At 35.1% G+C, this 22,529-nt stretch overlaps 1 protein-coding gene across 4 annotated transcripts in view; it reads left to right on the top strand.

Moving 5' to 3' along the window:
- The window catches only part of AGTPBP1 (ATP/GTP binding protein 1), a 154,786-nt gene that overhangs the window by 62,239 nt on the left and 70,018 nt on the right, over window positions 1–22,529 (top strand). For 3 of the 4 annotated variants that reach the window (XM_034647440.1, XM_034647437.1, XM_034647438.1), the window contains 5 exons: window positions 762–799; window positions 3,893–4,101; window positions 6,134–6,311; window positions 13,777–13,874; window positions 18,714–18,830. In XM_034647440.1, the coding sequence (XP_034503331.1) occupies window positions 762–799; window positions 3,893–4,101; window positions 6,134–6,311; window positions 13,777–13,874; window positions 18,714–18,830 (640 nt within the window). Of the gene's footprint in view, window positions 1–761; window positions 800–3,097; window positions 3,138–3,892; window positions 4,102–6,133; window positions 6,312–13,776; window positions 13,875–18,713; window positions 18,831–22,529 lie in introns of all 4 variants that reach the window. The other variant, XM_034647439.1, reaches the window with a different exon arrangement.

Here is a 22,529-nt window from a genome sequence, read left to right as displayed (position 1 = left end):
TTAAAAAAAATATTTGAATTACAGGTTTTCCACAGTGATATTTTGTGCATTTTTAAAGCTAATTAATGGCAATTGATTTCACTGTGCATATTTGTGTATTTATGTTCAAAGAAAGTAAAAGTACTTTTAAGTTTTTGGGCAATTCCTATGTCCTTTAATGGGCAGTGAGAGTTTTTGAGACATTAATTAGGTTCATTATTCTCTTTGGTGTCTTATGGCTGAAAAATATTAAGGGCTCCTACTTCTCCCCAAACCTCCTAGTTCCAAAATATTTTACATTTGTTATCATCTTAAATATTAGGATTATTGCTTGATAAAGCTAAACTACTTTAAAGTCAGATAGTATCTGTAGAATTTTATAGTTACGAGTTTTGTGTTAAAACTTGTGTTTTAATTTTTTCTGAATCAGGGCCTCTCATTCTTAATACTGTTATTTTGTGAACTCTGTCAGGGTCAGATACAAGTACAATAATTAATTCTATATATCTATAATCTCCTATATAAAGACTTAAACAGTGTCTTCTTTTTCTTCCTTAAAAAAATTTTTTTTGGTGCTTGCCTGTTAATATTTCAATCTTCCTCATAACTGATTTTAACCTGAAGGGAGAGATGCATACAGAGAAACACCATATGTAATTGACTATAACAGGAATGACTTTTGGAATAGATAATAATTACTTATCTGAAAAGATTGTATGAATATACTATTGTAGATTAATTTTACTAGTTTTGTTGTTGTTTGTGTTTTCTCATGTTGACAGGGTTGCTTTAGACACTCTTGCTGCATTGCTAAAATCAAGTAAGTTTTTAAATACTGGAAATACTAGATACTATTTTCCAAGTATTCTATCCACTGTGTTAAACTGGAAATGTAGATTTAGTCTGTAGTTATAAAGCTAGTTTGTTATAATTTAATGTCAAAGTTGATTCTATCTTTTCATATGGCTGACTAATATACATCATAGCTAATGTCTTTTTTGTTTATTGAGTTATAATGTAGTACATTTATGTAATTTATTCCAGTACATTGTCTTCCTTTTTATAAGTTCATTATATAAATGTAAAGTCCTGTTAATAGAGGCAAGTAACATGTAAATATTATGTAAGTATCATCTTTTTAAAAGTGAACCTAACATGATATTGCGGTTATTTACTATGAAGAATATTGTGAACAACTGTATACTGAACACACATGATTTTCATTTAGAAACCTCTTACTAGAAATTTAATTTCTATCAAATTCAAGTTTAAAGCATTAAAAAATGACTATTAATCCAAATTTACAGTTTACTAAATTCATTTACAAACTAAAGCAACTGTTTCCTTTATCTTCAAAATTGAAGCATTGGAGTTAAATGTGTCTTATGACATGATTCCTTTGGAGACTATCTACATTATATGTTCTCTCTCTCCAAGGTACTCAGTATCTGTGGTTTAAATATTAATTTTGTTAGCACTTCTATTCTCATTGGTTGTTTAAATTAACATCTTAACCACAGTAACATTTGGTCGTAAGGATATGATGGCTTTCGATATTATTTTTCCCCACAGCTGTCTATCAAGGGTGAGACCAACTTGCCCTTAAATTTGAATGACCAGAATTATTCATTTGAACAGTAGCAAATGATTGATTGAAAATCTGGTATTTGGTAAAGTAATGATTTATTACATTTATAAATTTAGAAAGTCATCTTAGGTATTATTATTATATACCAGAGTATATAAAATTCAATTAACAGTTTTATCTTTGAAAAGCAGTGTGTGTGGTACTCAATTAGATGAGCCATGTAGCTTTATTTTCGTATATGATGTGATAAACTTTAGACCAAAATCAGAATACTTGGATTAACTTTAAAAGATGTTTGTAGCCTGGCTTTGTTCTGCTCTGACTTCGTAGTTCAAATTGTTATTTAAAGATTAATTTTTAAATAATATAGGCATATATTTTTGATTTAGAGTAGATTAAAATAGCTATTAAAACAGAAGCCTATTAATTTTCAAAATCACTGATGATAAGATCACTGATTCTAAGTCAGTAGAAACTAAAACCCTCATAAGTTTTAACTATTTATAGAAATTGGTTAATCTAAGAGTACTGAAATCTGGTATCTTGTGTTTTAAATAGTAATCTTCCTTTTACTGCCTCCTCCTTCAAAGGAGGATGGTGGACAAACATACCTGTTTTACTCCTTCGGGTAAAAAAAAGTAAGTGGCCAGTAGGATGAGTCTAGTTTATATCTAGTATGTTTTCAAAGGGCACACGGCACTAGATAGAATAAAAATTTAATAATGCAAGATAATGTTTAGTTGCACACTGCATATTTTTAGATGCACTGTGGTATTTTGGAACATTCTCATTCATTTTTTTTTTTTAACTGCTTTCTGGGAGGGGGCAGTTACTTACTTTAAAAGGGTAAATGAGACTACTGTAATAACCCTGAGTGAATATAAAGCAAAGAACATGTATACACACACAGTGTGTGTGCATACAGAAGGACAGGCAGCCTAGGTGCCATCGCTAGAGCATAGACGAGATGCTGTAGTCTAAAGGGTACCGGAGTTGTCTTTTAACCGGAGAGGGAAGAAGAGACATAGGCTAATAGTAAGTTAGGTGTCCTGAACACAGGAATAAAAACCTCTTTACTAAACATTTTAGTTGTGCTCAGTTGCAGATTGCAGATAGCTCTGTTTACTTCTTTTCATTCAGCACCTGTGTTTGAGTTATGGGCAAGTTTCTAATTTGATCTTTAATAAGAATTTAAATATTTCACATAAATACCCTTTGGGCTTATAATGTCTTTTACGAAAATCATATTCAAAGCTAGTAAACTAAAAGCTTGTATACTCCAGGTGGTGTAAACAGAGTGTATGTTTCTTTAAAATACATGAAACTACTGTTAGTCAAAAACTGTTGACCTGATTGTGTAAATAGCCACAGCCTTGGCCAGTGAGCTCTTGAAGACAGAGAAGTTTTAAAGCTTTTAAGTAAGAAAGCCCCTCTCCCCACCGTGTGAATTTCTTCCAGCTCCTTGAAGTCAGAACAGGGTTTCTGAGAGAGCATCAATTGTTTGTTGATCTCAGTATCTTTATGTTTTAGGTACGTAGTAGCAATATGGAAGCTGTAGGAATTCTTTCAGGTAACTAAAAGCAGCAGAGCCTTACCTTACTGTTACATCATCTTAGTGCCTATGCTCTAAGGCATGGTAAACTTAGGGAGAAATTGGAATTTCTTTGTAACTAAACAAGCTTGGATGGGTTGGTTGGTATTCCGCGTTAGTTTGTGTTCCTATCATTGGCCCACCAATGTGGTACTGAGTGGCTCATAATGTTGCTATCATAGGATTCCCCTACTGCCATTTTAGTGAAATGTACCCTTTTGGTTAATAATCTAAAATATTAACACTTTAATAGATCAAATTTGTGGATCTCTGTTAATTCTACCCCAGTAAAATCAACCATTTACAAAAAAAAACTCTTTAATGTAGTTTTTATTACATTAGACAATTAATGACCAGAAAGCTGTAAAGTGCTCCTTACATTTCATTTACTAAAAGTTTTTAAGTATTTTTAACTTGCTGTTGTTATGGCATGGATATTTATATAATCGTGGGGGTAATTAAAGCAGTTGATTTTGGTGGAAACACAGTTTGTTATAGAAGCTACAATCCAATAGAGTTAATTTCAGTGGAAACAAGGTTTACAATAGAAGTTACAGTAATGACAATGTAGTTGTCATCTGGGACTTTTGTTAGAGAAAAAATATTTATGTGGATGCTATATATTTTTTTTGAAAAAATAACTCATTACAATATTTTGGTGATGTTTTTAATTTATTCTACCATTTTCTCTTATCATTTAAAAAATGTTCTTTCTCAATTTTCTTTTGTTAAAGAAACAAACGCCAGAAGAGCTGTAGACAGAGGATATGTCCAAGTCCTTTTAACAATTTATGTAGATTGGCACCGCCATGATAACCGGCATAGAAACATGCTCATTCGGAAAGGAATTTTACAGAGTTTAAAAAGTGTTACAAACATCAAGTTGGGAAGAAAAGCATTTATAGATGCCAATGGGATGAAAATTCTGTATAACACTTCACAAGTGAGTTTTTAATTTTCTTCCTATTACTGTGGTTATGTGTTAACAATATTATTTGGTTCTTAAGAAAACATTATTTCTTATAAATACTCAAAAAAGTATGATAAATATGTTTAAGAAAAAAATCTGAAAACCAAAAGGCATAATAAATCTTTTTCACACGACCTCCTCAGACTGAGTCGGAGAGAGTGCCCGGTGCATCTCTCTGCAATATGAGATTTTAGGTAAAAAGAGGCTGTAGAAACCCATCCACCGGGCAGGACGGGAATCTCTATAGCCATGTTTTCTAAGATGTGCGGTTGGCTATACTCAGTTTTGCATGTACCCCTCATAGGATATTTATGGATCCTTTACTGCCGGTAGGGCAGTTCTGTTGTTTGTGAGTGCTGTCAGTGTCTTCCTTCTGGATAGAGCGTTTGTACCCAGAGTAGGTGGAAAAGTGAAACCTGGAGCTAGGAATCCTAGTTCTGCCAGCCATCTTAACTGTAAACCTTCTTTACAATGTCTTTAGCAAGAAGCTCAGGGCAATGGGGATGTTACAGTGCAACCATTTTGTTTTTAGAAGGTTATAATTATTAGAAAGAAATCTGTCTTTTTAAAATTGCAGCCAGTCATCTTGGTTGTGCCCTCCTGGTCTTACACACAACAGTCTCTCCATGGCAGTAGTTAAGATACCCGAACACACAATTTATGTTTACCCTAAGCCTTTTCTTTTCTAGATCAATCATATACACTTGTTTTTACTATTCCTAATGTAGACAGTGATGGATAATTGATATATCAGGAAGAGTTGGGTGACCTTGTTTATGCCACTTAATATTTCTGAGCCTTAATTTCTTATCTTTTCTGACAGATCAGATGTGAAAATTTGTATTGAAAATTTTATGGGATACAAAAATGCTATCTAAATGCCAGTTGTCAATAATAATAATAATAATAATAATAATAATAATAATAATAATGTTGTATGTTACAGGTTCAAATCCCCTGTCCATTAGCCCTTGTCAACATTGGATACCAGGAATTAAACTCTTAGAACTTAAAATCGTGGTATTCAGGCTATTTTTTGTAAGTTGAAAAGTCAGCTTACTAGAGGTGCTACTGTATGATAAATGATACAGTTCTGAGAAAGGCTCAGCCAGGACACATTCCTTTTTATTTCTTACTCTTTTCTTACTGTTTTTTTTTACTTAATGTTTTTTTCTTCTTCCCTTAAATTAAAAAGAATTTTTATTTTATGCCTTGGGCTTGCTAAATGCCTTGTAGGTCACTCATAGATATTACTTAGCACAGTAGTCCCCCTTATCTGTGGGGGATATGGTCCAAGATCCCTTGGATCTTAGATGCCTGAAACCTTGGATAGTACTTCACCTTATATATACAATGTGTGCTTTCTTATACATACATACCTGTGATAAAGCTTATTAATTAGGCCTAGTAAGAGATTAACAACTAATAATAAAACAGAACAACTGTAACAATATACTGTAATAAAGTTGAGTGAATGTGGTCCCTCTCTCTCAAAATATCTTATTGTACTGTACTCATCCTTATGATGATGTGAGATGATAAAATGCCTCTATGGTGAGATGAAGTGAGGTGAAATGATGTAGGTATGTTGTGTTGTAGCATTAGGCCTAGTATTGACCTTCTGTCAGTTGACCTTAGGTCAGAAGGAAGATCATCTGCGCTGGACCACGGTTGACCATGGGTAACTGAAACGGATAAAGCGGAACTAATATACTTTGGTGACTTTTGGTGCCAGAGATGCTACTGATTTCTGCTTAGTTAAAATATTTTAGGAAAAGTATTATTAAATTTGCCACATGAAGTTCTTACTTATCAGGAGATACTTCTGAATAGCCAAAGCTACTTTATAATCCTTTTACATTAAAATATTGGCTTTTGTGGTATTTGTCTCTTGAAAATTATTGATGTATTACTTTACGAAGTAATGTAAAATTGATTCAATTATTTACCAAAGGCATATTATCTTTTTTCTTTCTTTTCTTTTTTTCTTTTTCTTAAAAAACAGGAATGTTTGGCAGTCAGGACCCTTGATCCCCTTGTCAACACCTCCAGTCTGATAATGAGGAAGTGTTTTCCTAAAAATCGCCTGCCACTCCCAACGATTAAAAGTTCTTTCCATTTCCAGTTGCCAGTTATTCCTGTTACTGGGCCTGTGGCCCAGCTCTACAGTTTACCCCCTGAAGGTAAGACCGTGTGTTTATCACTGGCTTTCAGTGGTTCTTGGAGTTGTGTGACTGTCGACTTTTTTTTTCTTATTCTTAGTTCCTCAGCAAAAGAAGACCTTAATGAACACAATAAATTTCACATTATATTTTAGTTAAATATTTCTTCAAATATAAGAAACTGAGGTCTGATAATTAAGGGCAGTAGTATGGAATGTGTTACATATATGTAAATTTGAATTTGGAAAAATTTAAGCATTACATAGGAACATTATTTCATAATTTGTATAAATTTTCAAAGGATAAGAATGTAAACATTAAATATTTAAGTAATTATATTTGGGTTTACATTTAAGTTAAGGATATCTAATCACCAAAAATGTTATGGTTTATTAACAAAACTTGCATGTGACTTACCTGAATGAAAATAATGAAATTAACAGAAGTTGACTGTTTGCCATTTCAATACAATACTGGGAACATAGTAAAAGAAGTAAGAGTTGAAATCTTAATGTGCGGGAAAAGTAGAATTTTTTTGGGTAAGATCTAGTAAAATGGAAAAGAGAATGTAGTCTGGACTATTAGAATTTCTAAAGTATTTTCTCATCAGTTGATAATTTTTTTGCAAGAAAAATGGAAAGTTTTTTATATTTAAAAGCAATTACTTGAAATAAGTGATGTAAGAGAATGTTCAGGTAATTATAATTAGTTTTCTTTTCCTTGATACAGATTTATCGGTGTGGTATATATTGCAGAGTACACAGTTACGATATTATTTTAAAATATTTTGTTATTAAAGTACACCTTTAGTCTATGCAAAATACCAAAATGGATTATTCAGAAACTTCCTTTAAAGGGCTTAAAAAGCCTGCAGCTCAAGTCTGGGACTTGAGTGAGATAGTGAAGTGAAAACAGTGATCCAGCGGACTTTAAAAATAGGGGAAAATCTGTACCAAAAGTGAAAACAAGGTAAAAGAAGCATTCTCACGAGACAAACATGGACCATGCACCAAACGTGGTTGAGGTGTGAACATATTAGAGTAGAGCATCAGTTCTCTCCTCACCCTCTCTGAGTGCAGCGTGTCTGTCTCCACGTTGAGGTGCCCGCAGCACCTAAACTGGAAGGACAGTCGAGCCGTTGGAGTCCCTTTCTCTCCCGTATCTCAGTGTAGGATTATGGGGGTTTCGGTGGTGGTTGTAACTGGTAGAAAGCTGGGGAAACTTCTGTATGATATAGCAGGTGGTAGTACTGGGAGGGAGATAGGATATAGGATTTACCCCATAGTGTTCTTTATTTAGTGTCCAGAATAATCACACAGGTAGAGAAAGCTGGCTTCTAGTGCAGTGAATTCAGCAAACATGGGGAAAAGCCGACAGATATTTTTTTTGAGGGCTCCTTTCCTGTCTCATCTCAGACTAATGGATCACTAAATTAGAAAGGGAGATTTACACTGACGTACAGGTCTGCATGATTAAGATGTGAGAGGAGGATTTTGACAGCAACTGTGCAGACACAAGGAAAATACGCTCTTTCTGTTCACCATTATCTTTTCATATATCATACTTAATTACATTGATTATACTCTGCATTCTATTTTACCTTCTTCAGCTAGAATATAAGTTCCATGAGGATAGAGCTGGTGTTTTTTTTCCTTCATTTTATCCTCAGCATCTGTTAGACACAGTGTACACTTAACATTTGTTGATGAAGGAATCCAGCTGACCTCAAGGCTTAGGCTCTAGAACATTAAATGCCAAAAGATAGTGAAGCAGCATCTAGAAAGGTTTGGAGGAAAAAGTCCTGATTCAAGATTTCTGAACACTTACTAGTTGCCATCCATATGTGAAGGTGACATATTCTTAGGTATATAAGGGTGTGGAAGTAGATTACCCAGGTACCCTTTCTGAAGTAATTACATGAAATATTACTCTAGTCTGGCCCATGATGAATTAAGATGACAAGAATAGAGACAACATGGTAGAGAATCATTGTATTAAACAGTACAAATTGTTAATTATGTAATACTAAATAATAGTAATACTGTTTTGAAATACATCAACCAACTCTTGGCCAAGCATACCTAATACACGGTTGTAACAAACTGGGTTTTTTATACAAATAAACTAAAATTTTTATTATATTATACATAATTTATATTATATATATTGATATAGTTCCTGTTCTTAGGAATATTACACTATTTTTGCATTTCTAAAATAATTATAAGAATAGTGGTTCATATATGCATTTTAAAATGTAAAGTTACATTTGAAACAGAGATCCTTAGCCTGGGATCTGTTGAGCCATAGGAATCCATGGATGGACTTCAGAGACTGTGAACACTTTGAAATTCTATATAAAATTATGTATTTTTTTCCTTGGGAAAAATTCTTGAAGAGGCTCATTTATTACTGCTATAGAAAAGCAAGGAAATTTCAGAGACACACAGAAATCCTGAGGGCACTAAATACAAAGCAAGAACCAGCAAATCAGCTTTAGTAATAAGATATCTAAATAGATAAAATACTCAGACTAAAAGGAGAATTGACTAGGAGGCAAGATGGCAGAAGAATAGGGGACCTCGTTTCATCTGTTCCCTTGAATTTAGCTAGATAACTGTCAAATCATTCTGAACACCTATGAATTCAACCTGAGATGTAAGAAAAGAATTTCTGGAATTCTGCAATTAGAAAAGCAACCACTTTTTGCAAGGTAGGAGGGATGGAGAAGTGAACCTGAGGGGATGTTTTGGAAGATAAACGGCGAGCGGAGGGGAGCCTCCGAAAGCTGGCTACGAGAAAGTGATAAAGCACCAGAGTGCAAAATCGCAATTTTTAAAAGTTTGCTCCAGTGAGAGACATCCCTGCCGGAAAGGTGCTCAGGTGGCAAAGTGAGGCAGAATCCTAGGGGGGACAGTGTGGACTCAGGATCCCGGGGGTCACAGAAAGAGCAGGGGTACCTGAGCCAGCAAGTTCCCAAGCATTGGAGCAGAGAAACAGGCTATAGTCGGCGAGGGATCCCTGTCTAGGACTCTCCCGTGTTCTCTCTCTCAAGGAGCGCAAGAAGACCCTAGCAGCTTTTGCCTCTTAGGATCTCTCTAGCCCTAGATACCACTGCCACCTGAAGACGGACATAGTATTGGCCACAGAGCACCCCTCACAGTGAGTGTTGACAGTGACCTCTGTGGACGGAGCTGCATGGAGACTGTGCTGCTGTGCTTCCGAGGAAGCAAAGATACTTCATTCTCCCCCAGCCTGTGAATTCACAGCTGTTTTCAGGTAAAAACCCAAGCCAGTCAGTCCTAAAAGGCTGGAAGAAGCAACTGCATCCTCAAATGGGATAGTGAAGTATCCTCCAGACTGAAAGGGCACTTTGAAACCAAAAAACTACGCAAGCCCCTCCATACCGTTTTATAGAGATTTTTTCAGGGTAATGTATTGACAAGGGCAGGCAATCCAGGTGCTGCTACACAGCTGTTCAGACCTTAATCCACAGCTTTTATAGAGCAAGGGGCATTTGTGGTGAGGTCAAGGGCACTTATGTAATGTGGTGCCATATGTGTGCCAGAGGATGTCTACTTGGTATTCAAAGTTGCCATCTGTGCATCACTTTAGGGAAGATCAGAACAAGCCTTGCTGCTTTGGGGTCAGGGCATAATTGGGCTGTGAGGGAGATCATTGCTTGGATGTGAACAAGATGGAGGGCCAAAGATGGAGTCAATGTTATTAGCACTCCTACACAGTCCAATATCTCTGGCGAACATAGATGCAGAAATCCATAGCAAAGTAACAGCACATTGATTTTAACAACAAATTAAAAGGATGACATACCATGATCAAGTGGAATACATCTCTGGGATGCAAGGATGGTTCAATATCTACAAATCAAAATGTTATAAACCACATTAACAATGAAGGATGAAGATCATATGATCATCTTGATAGATGCAGAAAAAACATTTGACAAAATTCAGAATCCTTTTATGATAAAAATTCTTCACAAATTAGGTATAGAGGGAATGTTCCTCATCATAATAAAGACCATATATGATGAGCCCATAGCTAATATTGTGCACAGTGATAAAAAGTTAAAAGCTTTTCCTGTAAGATCAGGAAGCAGGTAAAGATGTCCCCTCTCACCTTTTTATTCAACACAGTACTGGATATCCTAGCTATACTAATTAGGCTAGGAAAAGAAATAAAAGGCATCCAGATCAGAAAGAAAGAAGTAAAATTATCTGTTTGCAGAGGACATGATCTTATATATACAAAACCTTAAAGTCTCCACCAAAAAACTTTTAGAACTAATAAACAAATTTGGTAAAGTTGCAGGATATGAAATCAAAGATGTAAAAATCAGTTGTGTTTCTATACAATTACAATCTGAGAGAGAAATTAAGATAGTAATCCTATGTACAGTAGCATTGAAAACAAAATAGGAATGAATTTACGAAGGAGCCGGAAGACCTGTACACTGAAAACTATAAGACATTGGTGAAATAGATTGAAGAAGACACAAATAAATGGAAAGATATCCTGTGTTCTTGGATTGGGAGAATTAATATTGTGAAAAGCCCCATATTACAAAGTGGTCTGTCGACAGATTTAAAGCAATCTCTTTGAAAATTGCAATGGTATTTTTCACAGAAATAGAAAAAACTATCCTCAAATTTTATGGAACTACAAAAGACCCCTGGTAGCCAGAGCAATCCTGGGAAAGAAGAACAAAGCTAGACATCACGGTTCAGCATTTCTAACTATTACAAAGCCATAGTAATCGAAACAGTATGGTACTCAAAGCAGGCAGGTAGACCTATAGCGGAATGGAATAGAGAGCCCAGACAAACCCATGCATATGTGGTCAACTAATTTTTGATTAAGGGCACTAAGAATACACAGTGGGGAAAGGACATTGTTTTCAATAAATTGTATTGGAAAGCTAGATATCCACATGCAAAAGAATGAAATTGGATCCCTGTCTTATACCAATCACAAAGAATTATCTTAAAATGGGTCAAAAACTTAATTATATGACCTGAAACTGTAAAACTACTAGAAGAAAACTTGGGGAAAATGATCTTTGAAATTGGTTTTGGCAATGATTTCTTGGATAAGATACCAAAAGCACAAGCAACGGAAGCTGAAATAAACAAGTGGGACTATGACAAACTAAAGAGATTCTGCACAGCCCAGGAAACAATAAATTAAAATGGCTATTTCAATTTATTGCCCTACAGAATGGGAGAAGATATTTGCAAAACGTGTATCTGGGAATGGACTACTGTTTAAAGTATATTAAAAAAACTCACAAAGCTGAAGAGCATAAAAGCAAGTAATTCAATTACAAATTGGGCAAAGGACCTGAATAGATATGTTCCCAAAGAAGACATACAAATGGCCAATAGTACATGAGAAAGTGCTCAACATCAGTAATCATCAGGGAAATGGAAATCAAAACCACAGTAAGGTAACACCTCACACCTGTTAGAATGGCTGTTATCAAAAAGACAAGACATAGGAACTGTTCGTAAGGTTGTGAAGAAAACGGAACCCTTTTACACTGTTGGTGGGGATGTAAAATGGTACAACTAATCTGGAAAACAGTATGGAGGTTCCTCAAAAAATTAAAAATAGAACTACCGTATGATCTAGCAATCCTACTTCTGAGTATATATTCAAAGGAATTGAAATCATTATCTTAAAGAGAGATCTGTACACCCATGTTCCCTGTAGCATTATGTACAATAGCCAAAATTTGGAAATAACCATAATGTCCTTTGATGGATAAATGGATAAAGGACAGTGATATATGTGACTATTATTCAGACAATATAAAGGAAGAAAATTCTGCCATTTGCAGCAAAATGGATGAACCTGGAGAGCATTGTGCTCAGTGGAATATACCAGACAGGAAGGCAAATATGTATAGTATCTCTTACGTGTAGAATCTTTAAAGACAAACAAACAAAATGATTTTGTAGAAACAGAGAATAGAATGTTGGATGCCCCCAGGGGTGAGGGGAGTGGTAAATAGGGTGATGGGAACAAAGGGTACTGATTTTCAATTTAAGAAGATTAAGTTCTGAGGTTCTGATGTGCAGCATGTAACTATAGTTAGTAATGCGGTATTGCATATTTGGACATTTGCGAGAGGAGCTCTTAAGCATTCATCATGATCATGTGCGTCTACGTGCGCACACACACACACAAAGTTAACGTTAATTATGTGAGGTGATGGATGTGTTAATTTTCTTCATCTTGGTAATCATTTTACCATGTATATTTGTATCAAATCATTACATTTGTACACTTTAATATATACAATTAATATTTGTCATTTCTTCAATAGTTAGTTTAGAAAAATATCCTTTTAAAATATTCGCTACTTTGTTTTAAAGCACTGTTACTTACCTGAGTCCTCTTCCACTCTTCTTGCCTTGTTTCCCCCATTGCCGTGGTCCTCATGTACCTTTGTACATTCTGTTTCCTGAGTTTTTCTCTAATGCATATTTATTCTTCATCCCCATTCCTGCTGTATTGGTTCAGTTACTGTCTCCAGCTAATTGGTCCCTTTCCACATATGTGCTCCCTCTCTCACACCTGCCAGAGTGATCTTTTGAGCAGTGTTACGTTGAATTAAGCCATTCTCCTCTTGAAAATTCTCAGCGCTTGTCTTCCATAGGTTGAAAATCTAAACTACTTGGCCCCTTCATTTTCTCATTCTTATTTGCCTTTCTTAGTACTTTCCCAAGTATACAAGTTTAGTTAATACTTGCTGTTTTCCAAGGATATCATCTCAGCTCTTTGTTTTTTTCTTCTTAAGGCTGCACTCATCGACCCTTATGTTGGCCTTAAAAGCTGCTGTATTTTCTTCAGCTGCTGCTTAATTACTACCTGTTTTGCAGAGTGATCACTCACAGCCCCTTGACCCCAAGCAGTTTGCAGTTAGTTATTCCATCCTTTGTCTTCCCAAACAAACGTTGCCTTCATTAACATATGCTTTTGTATTGTAGTTACCTATAGTCTTTTCTGCTTTTTAACCTCATGAGCTCCTGGAGGACAGGGACTATATTTACATATATTTAAAAAAATTCCCAGCACACAACACTACATACATGGCACATGGTAGCCATTGAAACAAATGGGAAATCAGTTGTTAAAGGAATGAAATCAGTTCTTGAAATGTATCATGTACAGGAAATACGATGTTTCATTCAGGCTGTTATAACAGAAGACATTCATCTTTAAAAACTGAGAACATCAGTAAAAACACCCATACATTTCTACAGTGCTTTTTCAAATTTTAATATCTCAGAGGTTTTTCAACTCTAGGACAGCCTTAGAGACATTTTTAATAAGGAATTTAATTTACTCTTCCTTTGGTGATTGAAGTACCAATGTTGCATGTATATAGTATCCTGCCTTTGGGTGTGCATGTTGTAGAATGCTTACCTCTGACCTACTTATAGCATGTTTTGTGTCACAGTGGATGACGTAGTAGATGAAAGTGATGACAACGATGATATTGACTTAGAAGCCGAAAATGAAACTGAAAACGAAGATGAGGTAGATCAGAATTTTAAGGTTAGTATAAATCTCTATCTTCTGTCGACTTTATAAATTGTATATGCAGTTGTAAAGATTGGGGAAATAGGTGTAGCTTAATGATAGATTAATTGGTTTTGTCCACATCTTTTTATTATAATGACTGTGGACACTAAGGAAAGGGAAAATAATGTTGCTTTAAATGCATTGGTCTGTAAAGGGCTTTAAAATAACTTATTTTTATTCTTTTTGACCAGGACAACCTCAGGTAACCCATCTGACTTAGGTTTCAAAGTCTAAGGAAATCCGAGTTTGATGGAAAGTGGTTTGAGAGTCTAAGTGGCAATCTCTTCCTCTTTAGCAGTCTTTTGGGGATATTAAAATAGTAGGAAAATAATCTGTAACTGCTGGCTTTTTGGTAAGAATTAGTGTTTACATAATAATTCTTAGATTTCAGTTAATTGGAGAAAAAATGGACAAAAGTGTTTATTGAATTGAGACAAGATAAAAAAATTACTGTCATGTTATAGTAAAGAGGCAGGGAGATTTTTAGAATTTTATGTCACTTCTGGAAGTGTAGAGTCTATATTTGCTTTATTTAGTGTCAGACGAAGTCGTTTTAATATCTGTGGAAAAATGCCTGCTTAACTCCTTTTCAAGTTTTCAAGACTTCAGCTTAGTCTTTTTTGGTGGGTGGGGTGGGATTTGTTTGACTTTTGCCTGCTTGGCCCTTTTTGTCTTGAAGTGCTATGTCAGAATTGGGTACACTGAGTATTTGACCCTCTCTGGAGATGGAATCTAAGATACTGGAAGGAGATTTCCATTTTAATAGTAGATGTAGTACCAGTTTCATCATCACTAAGGGCGATCACCAAGGCCAGCTTTGGCAGAATTGTCAGGTGAGCCAATGTGGGCAGGATAATGTTCTGCATCCTTGCCTCAAGCTGGAAAGAGGAGAAATAGTGTAGGCTCTGATTTTCAAGGCAAAAAATCTGGGTTAACTGTGTGATTGTGGTTCTGGACTTGATATAAGTGAAAGAACTATGGGATCCAAGTTAGGAGAATTTAAGTTCTTTTATGTAAAGTGTTCTTTAGATAATAGCTATATTAAAAATCACCTGTTTGGATTCTTTGGGAACTGAGTGTTTAGGGATAGTAAAACTTCAGATTGATATTAAATTTATACTTTAACAATTATATTTAATAGAAACCTTCCTCTTACGTGCTATATATTCCCATGTTATTAAAAACATAGTATGTTGAGTATAATTTATTCTTTATGGCTTAGGGTTCTCATTAAAAATATCTGTTGTGATCACTACAGATGTAAAGACAGAGATTGGTGGGGAAATAGAACTCAATAGGAATCATAACAATGATTCTAATTTTGCTGCTTGGAAATTGTCAGTGTGTATGCATCAATACATACTTAAAATTAAAAAAAAAATCATAGGGTAAGTTACATATATTATGTATCATGGTCCTTTATCCCTAAATATGTCAGTGAATATTTCCTGGAATAGTGGTGTTGTTCTCTTACATAACCACAATGCAGTTATCAACTTCATAAATTTATAGTGATGTAACATTTTTTCTAATCTCCCATCCATATTCCACTTGTCAGTTGATCTAATAAATGTCCTTCATGAGATTTTTTTCCTTCTCTCTAGAATAGGAGCTAGCATCAGGTACTATGTTTAATTATTTTGTCTCAAGTCTCCCTTAATTTAGAATATTTCCATATATTTTTTTGTCTTTTGTGACATTCATATCTTTGAAAAATACAGTTGTTGGCTGTACGCTGGAGTAGCTGCAATTGCTTACATTTTCTCCCACTTTATCTTAATACACTACTTATAATGATGAGAGGAAATAATAGATTGAATTTATTAAACATCTAGTCCTATTCTAGTCCATGCTCTTTTTTAAAAATTGAAGTACAGTTGACATACGATATTTTATTAGTTTCAGTTATGTAGCAGTGATTTGACATTATCAACTGTTCACCACGATAAGTCTAATTAAACCTTTTGAATTTACCATCTATGCTAGTCCCTGCTCTTTACCTATAGTAACTAGTAAAGCCTCACCTCAGTCCTGTAAGGTACATGATATTATTATTTCTGCTATACAGGGTTAATATTTAGAAGAAGGAGGGGTACAGAAGGATTATTAATGTAGCTTATAAGATGTGGGGCCAGGATTCAGAATAAAGCAATTTGATGTGAATGTCAGCTCTCTCTACCACCATATTATACCAAAATGTTATTTTTTTTTTAAGATTTTATTTATTTATTTGACAGAGAGAGAGGGAGAAAGTAGAGGGAGAAGGAGAAGCAGACCCCCTGCTGAGCAGGGTGCCCCACGTGGGACTTGATCCTGGGACCCCGGAATCATGACCTGAGCCGAAGGCAAACACTTAACCAACGTAGCCACTGAGGCGCCCCAGCCAAAATGTTACTTTTTTTTTAAAGGACTGCAGAATTGTTGGCTCTTTGAGAGTGCTGAGCTGTATTATTTTTCTTCTTGACCACAGTTTGCTTCTTACTGTCATTGGCGGTTACATTTGGACTTAATTTTTCCTTTTTATCTAAATCTTGTTATTTATTTCCTGTGTCAGGTGAACCTGCTACATACAGGTTTTTTGTTTTTTGTTTTTTTATAATTTTTTTATTATGTTATGTTAGTCACCATACAGTATATCCTTAGTTTCTGATGTAATGTTCCATGATGCATTGTTTGCGTATAACACGCAGTGCACCATGCAATACGTGCCCTCCTTACTACCCATCACCGGCCTACAGGTTTAATATTTACTGTGTTTGTGGTTGTAGTTTTAGAGAGTGCTTTGCCCTCATCATAGCGATTCCATTTTCTTTACCCCAGATTTTTCAGTTTGGAGCATTTGTAGAAATTTGGAGGTTTAGAAGACTCATCTCCAGTAGCCAGGGCTTGTCAGTATATAAACTTCAATGAGTTCTTTTCCCCTCCTTTACTTTAGAAGAACTTTAAGGAGTGGTGGAAGGTGGTTGTGGGTTTTTTCCCCCTAAGGCTGTCAGTAGCTCTTCATCTTTGTTTTCCCCTAAACCAAAACACAAAATTTCCTGCTCTTGACCTCCTCAAAGTGTAGTTTTTTTTTTACAGTGCCTGTTTTACAGATAAATTCAGTTTTTTTTGAAAGTGGAGAGCAAATATGTTTCTTTTCACAAAACAGTATTGAAAATGTTGAATTCTAGTGTGTTTGGAGAAAGAATACTTTTGTAAACTTTTTGTTATTTTGGATGCATTGTGTACTTTATTATGTGCCAGTCAAGGAAATTATATATTTTGGTTCATCAATGCATAATTTAAAGATCTATGAAATTACATATTCATGTCCTAATAATTATACAATAATTATACACTAACATGATACTCTTTAAATACAACCAGTGCTTAATATTTATGGCAAGGGAGAAAATCTTTTTATTGGTCATACAGATAATAGCTGAGTTCCTGAATATGAAATATGAGAACTATAAAGTATGTTTTTCCTTCTAAACTACTTGGTAATATGAAGTGTATACATTCAGACAGATACATGTATGTAAAGCATTATAAGGGTTGAAGCATAGTGGAATAGATTTAAGGCTAAAAGTAAGTTTACTCTGACAATAAGATAATTGCAAAATTAAAACCCATTGAAAATTAGTAAGTGGTCTTATATCTCTCTTTAGCAATGAAGATAATGATGAGTTTGTATTTGTGTGAGGCCAGATTGTTGAAGGTTGTAGAGAATAGCTTGGATAGTAGGTAAACTGACACTTGTCCTTCTGGCACAGTATATATTAGGTGTTTGAACAGATACAGATCAAATTAATCCCAGATTAATCCTGTTTTTCTGAGGTCATACCTCCCCTTTATGTTTACCCTCTTCTTTCCTAAAGGGGCATGGAAATAATTTCTGGCTGTTTTTCAATTTTCTACTTTTTTCCCCTGGAAAACAGAGTGTGTGGTGACACTGAGCTTTTCTAAGGGGACTTTGTTGACCATGGAATACGAGAGTATTACAATCTTTGGTTTGTCTTGAGGCAGTGCACTAACAGTATGCTCTGAAATCAATGCTTAGTTTCAGATCCTGGCTCTTCTTTGCACGCTATATAATTTTTTTTTAATTTGCATTTTCACTTTATTTTCAGTGTCTTTGATGGCACTGAAATTCTTAATTTTATGAGACAAGTTTATCAATATTTTCTTTCTTAGTTAACACTTTTTTTTAAATGATTTTTTTTTATTATATTATGTTAGTCACCATACAGTACATCCCCAGATTCTGATGCAAAGTTCGATGCTTCATTAGTTGTGCACGCTATATAATTTTGAGCAAGCCCCTAAGTTTCCTCTTAAGTGGAAGTAATGATGCTATCTACTTCATAGTGACAGATTAAATTATGTAAAATCCTTAGCATAGTGCTTCTCACACTTTCAGTACATAGTAAATGTTAGTTATTTTGATTATCACCACCATCATATATTTATATTTTTCAACTTAGTTTTCTTAAGTTTAACTGCCCTTTAATATGAGTAAAACTGTGGCAACTAAGGAGATGGAGGGGAACATCCCTCAGTCTGGATCTTGACACTAGGTTTCCTATCCTGAGGAGGCCAAATACTGTGTTCTATCAGAATAACCTTTGACAAAAAACATGGTGAAATAACCAAAACGACAGCAACACAACAATGACCCAATACAAGCAAATTTCAACTTATGGTAAAATTAGTACAACCTCTATTCAGTGATTATTCTCGACATGTAATTAATGATTTGGAGAACTTTAATCGGAAATGTATTCTGTAATTGTACCTTTTTCTTAACTGGTTACATTTTTATTATTTCAGAATGATGATATTGAAACGGATATTAACAAACTAAAACCCCAGCAGGAACCCGGACGAACGATAGAAGAACTTAAAATGTATGAACACCTTTTCCCTGAGCTTGTTGATGATTTTCAGGTATAAATATAGAAAATACAGCATCTTAATTGATTTTAAGAAACAGTTCTTTTTTTCTTTTCCCCTCTTCCTTAGGCCTGTAACCACTGTTTTCCTTCTGCTTTTTATTTCTAAACTATGAACACAGTATTGCCTTTCGGGGTGACATTGGACAGTTACTTTAGCATTCTGAGCTGTAAACTACTTATCTGTAAAATGAGAGGGCCAGCTTATTAAATTTTTGGACTAGCTTTTACATTTTTCCAACACTGGCTCATTGCTTTAATTGGCATAGTTTTTTACTCTTTCTAAAAAATAATTTTTAAAATGGCATTTAAAAATCTTATGTTGAAGTCGTCTATCAGTTCCATCCAACTAAAAGGGGAGGTGGGAACTGAGAAAGTGCTAAATTAAAACTGAAGTCTCTGCTTGTTGGATTGTTTTTCCTGACAGCCACCATATAACTGGGGAATTTGGAGCAAGGGGAGGACGACTTGAAGTCTTTTTATCTGAGTTGGTACACAGGGAGAGTGACTTCTTGTTAACATTTCTTACCCACATTTATTTACCAGAATGTGCTTACTTAGTGTGGGTTACACAGCAAGTAAACCTGAGTTTCTTATTCTCACTCAGCTGCTCCCTTATGGTGGGTCTTTGAACAAGTCCTTGAAGTTGCCTAGGATCTTAAATGATAAAATAAAGCATTCAAACCAGATAATCTCAGATTTATTCAGCTCTTACTTCAGGCCCTCATGCCTCCCAAATCCATACGTTTAATTCCTAGTTGCTTAAAGAAAAAGACTTTAATGTAAGGTTATATGTGAGAAATTAAAAAAAAGGAAGTACAGTTGACCCTTGAAAAACGTGGGGGTTGGGGGTGCCAACCTCCCAATAGAGTAAAAAAATGCATGTATAACTTTTGACTCCCCCAAAACTTACTTAATAGCCTACTGTTTACTGAAATCCTTACCAATAATATAAGCAGTTGATTAACACATTTTGTATGCTATGTGTATTATATATTGTATTCATACAGAAAAGTAGGCTAAGGAAAACAAAACAGTATTAAGGAAATCATAAGGAAGTGAACTGTACTGTATGTATCAGAAAAAAATCCGTGTGTGAGCAGACCCATGCAGTTCACACCTTGTTGCTCAAGGGCGAGCTGGGCTGTGGTTGCTAGCTAATGTTTGTACTTCACAGTTCTCAGTTTTCAGGCTTCTCTGGGAACTTAGGAGCTTTGGATGCACTAGGAGCAGCAGCGGGTTTGCCCTTCCTCCCCCTTCCCCAGTTCCTTGGTACTCTCAGAGATTGGGGGGATGTTGGAGGGTACTCTGAAATCAGGGGAACTAGAAGGAAGACAGGGATAAAGGAGAGTACTGTTTGTCAAAAAGAGAAAAAGAATGCAGGAGGAGGCATTTGGGAAAGGATACAGGGTGATTTTCTCCCACTGAACCTACCAGAAGTTTCTGGCTACTCTTTCAGCACCTTTGTGCCCAGCTAAGAACTCAAAATAGAACCCTGGAGATAATAAATACTGCTAACTCAATGCAGAAAAATATTGTGGAAGGGATTAATTATTATCTGAGAAGTCACCTACTCTCTCTGTGTGTATAAGAGCTATATAACATGATTAAAACTGGTAAGAGTTTTGGTGTGGGCATAAAGAAAAATTTTTTAATGGGTGTCAAGGCCAGGATTTTTATTCTCATTCTTTCGCAGGCCACTTCTTCTTTCTTGTAGGCTGTGATGGTGAGTTCTTGTGTTTGCCTGTTTATTCATCACCTGAAACAGGCTACCCTTGATGGTTTCCTGCTCGGCACCTAACAGCTGGCCAGCTTGTCCTTTAGTTTGGCTGCTCATGTGAGAGCAGGTTCCTACTTCTGGTCTGACTTGGCCAGGGTCAGATAGTAAAGACAGGTTTGTCGGAGTGTAGGTACTCTGAAAAGTCTCCCCAAGTGAGTCACTCCTTTTTATTATGTTTAAGGAAAAGAAGCCGCTTCAGATATTTCAGATAACATGTATTTATTAATGTGTCTTCTCTATTTTGCCATAAAGTTTAATGTAGAACAGCTGTATTTCTGTAGCATACGTTATGGAGAATAGCACATTATCTTTTATTTACATAACTGGAAAATCATTTCTAAAGTAATTGTGTTGGCACTTGACTATCTTTCTCATTTTTAAATTAGAGGAATGCATTGTTCAAATACTTTAATCTCTATTTTTTGAAGTGTGTGTTGGAACTATAAGCAGCAGTATTTACATTTTATATATATATATATAGTTTTTTTAAAAAATATTTTATGTATTTATTCATGAGAGACAGAGAGACAGAGAGAGGCAGAGGGAGAAGCAGGCTCCCGCTGAGCAGGGAGCCCGATGTGGGACTCAATTCCAGGACCCTGGGATCATGACCTGAGACAAAGGCAGACATTCAACCGACTGAGCCACCCAGGTGCCCTAAGTGATATATTTTTGAGTATTAAAGATATTGGTTGGTTCCAGATGAGAAGTATTTGAAAGTATTTTTTCAGCCATCATCTTACCAAATACTGGCAGATAATGACATATTAAACATAAATGAAACTAATTTTGATTATGACTTTTTCCATTTGGATTTGCATGTCATTTTTATATCAACCATTGGAGCTTAAAATTACTTGATGTGTTTGTTGGAATTCTGAACACCACCCGCTTTGTTTCCAGATGTGTTAAGGCTACTGTTCAGTGGCCAGAGGGAGGCATATTGAATGCATTTGAAGGCAATATATAGAATTGTTAATTATCAACAGACTTTTTGAAGGATCTTACCATGCTTTTAAAACTATAATTATTTATTCATAGTGACAATTACAGTTTTATTTGCTTTTGTTAATGGCATAATATTGGAAGTGTCAAAATTTTGAATTTTCACAGCTCTTTTTTCATATGTCTGTGGTCCATGATGACAGTTACCATATGGACTGTTGTTTTTCTTTTTTTCCTCTTTTTAATTTGGTTTTAAATTTTTATTAAAGTTATGTATGGACAGAGTTTAAGAGTCACATAGTTTTACATAGTTTAATCAGGAAGAACTTGGTCCCCTTCCCACTTGATGTTTCCTGGAATCACTTTTAGCATGTTTTTGAAGTTCATATCTTCATGTATCTGAATGGTAGGCTTACAGTGCCATCTCTTTATTTTCTTGCTTTTTTTTTTTTTTTAATTGTCATTGTAAGGTAGGCATCCAGTAATTCAGTCTTCTTTTCCAGGATGTATATTTTTAAGTTAAAAATTTCCCTCCAATTACTGTTTTAGCTGCATCACATGTTTTAATATTTAGCATTTTCATTATCTTTGTTTTGAAACTTTATTTCCATTATGATTTTTTCTTTGATTCATTGGTAGTGTCAGAGTTGGCTTTTTGATTTCCAATTTTGTATTTATCTTTTTAGTGATTTCTAGCATTTTGTAGCAGGGAGTCCAATGTGGGGGTCAGTCCTGGGACCCTGAGATCATGGCCTGAGCCGAAGGCACACGCTTAACTGAGCCACCCAGGTGCCCCAAAAGGACATTCTTTATGATTAGAATCTTTTGAAATTTTTGATGCTTATTTTATAGCATGGAATTTGGTCAGCTTTTGTTACTGTTACTTGTATCCTTGGAGAGAACTCTTCTGCAACTGTCAGGCACAGTTATATGTTTTCCCATTGGGATAAGATTGCTCATCATGTTGAG

This window comes from Ailuropoda melanoleuca, chromosome 17, assembly GCF_002007445.2.
Source record: "Ailuropoda melanoleuca isolate Jingjing chromosome 17, ASM200744v2, whole genome shotgun sequence".
In the NCBI taxonomy this organism is placed as follows: domain Eukaryota; kingdom Metazoa; phylum Chordata; class Mammalia; order Carnivora; family Ursidae; genus Ailuropoda; species Ailuropoda melanoleuca.
Note: the sequence above shows the minus strand (reverse complement) of the source record. Positions and strands in the feature narration are given on the sequence as shown.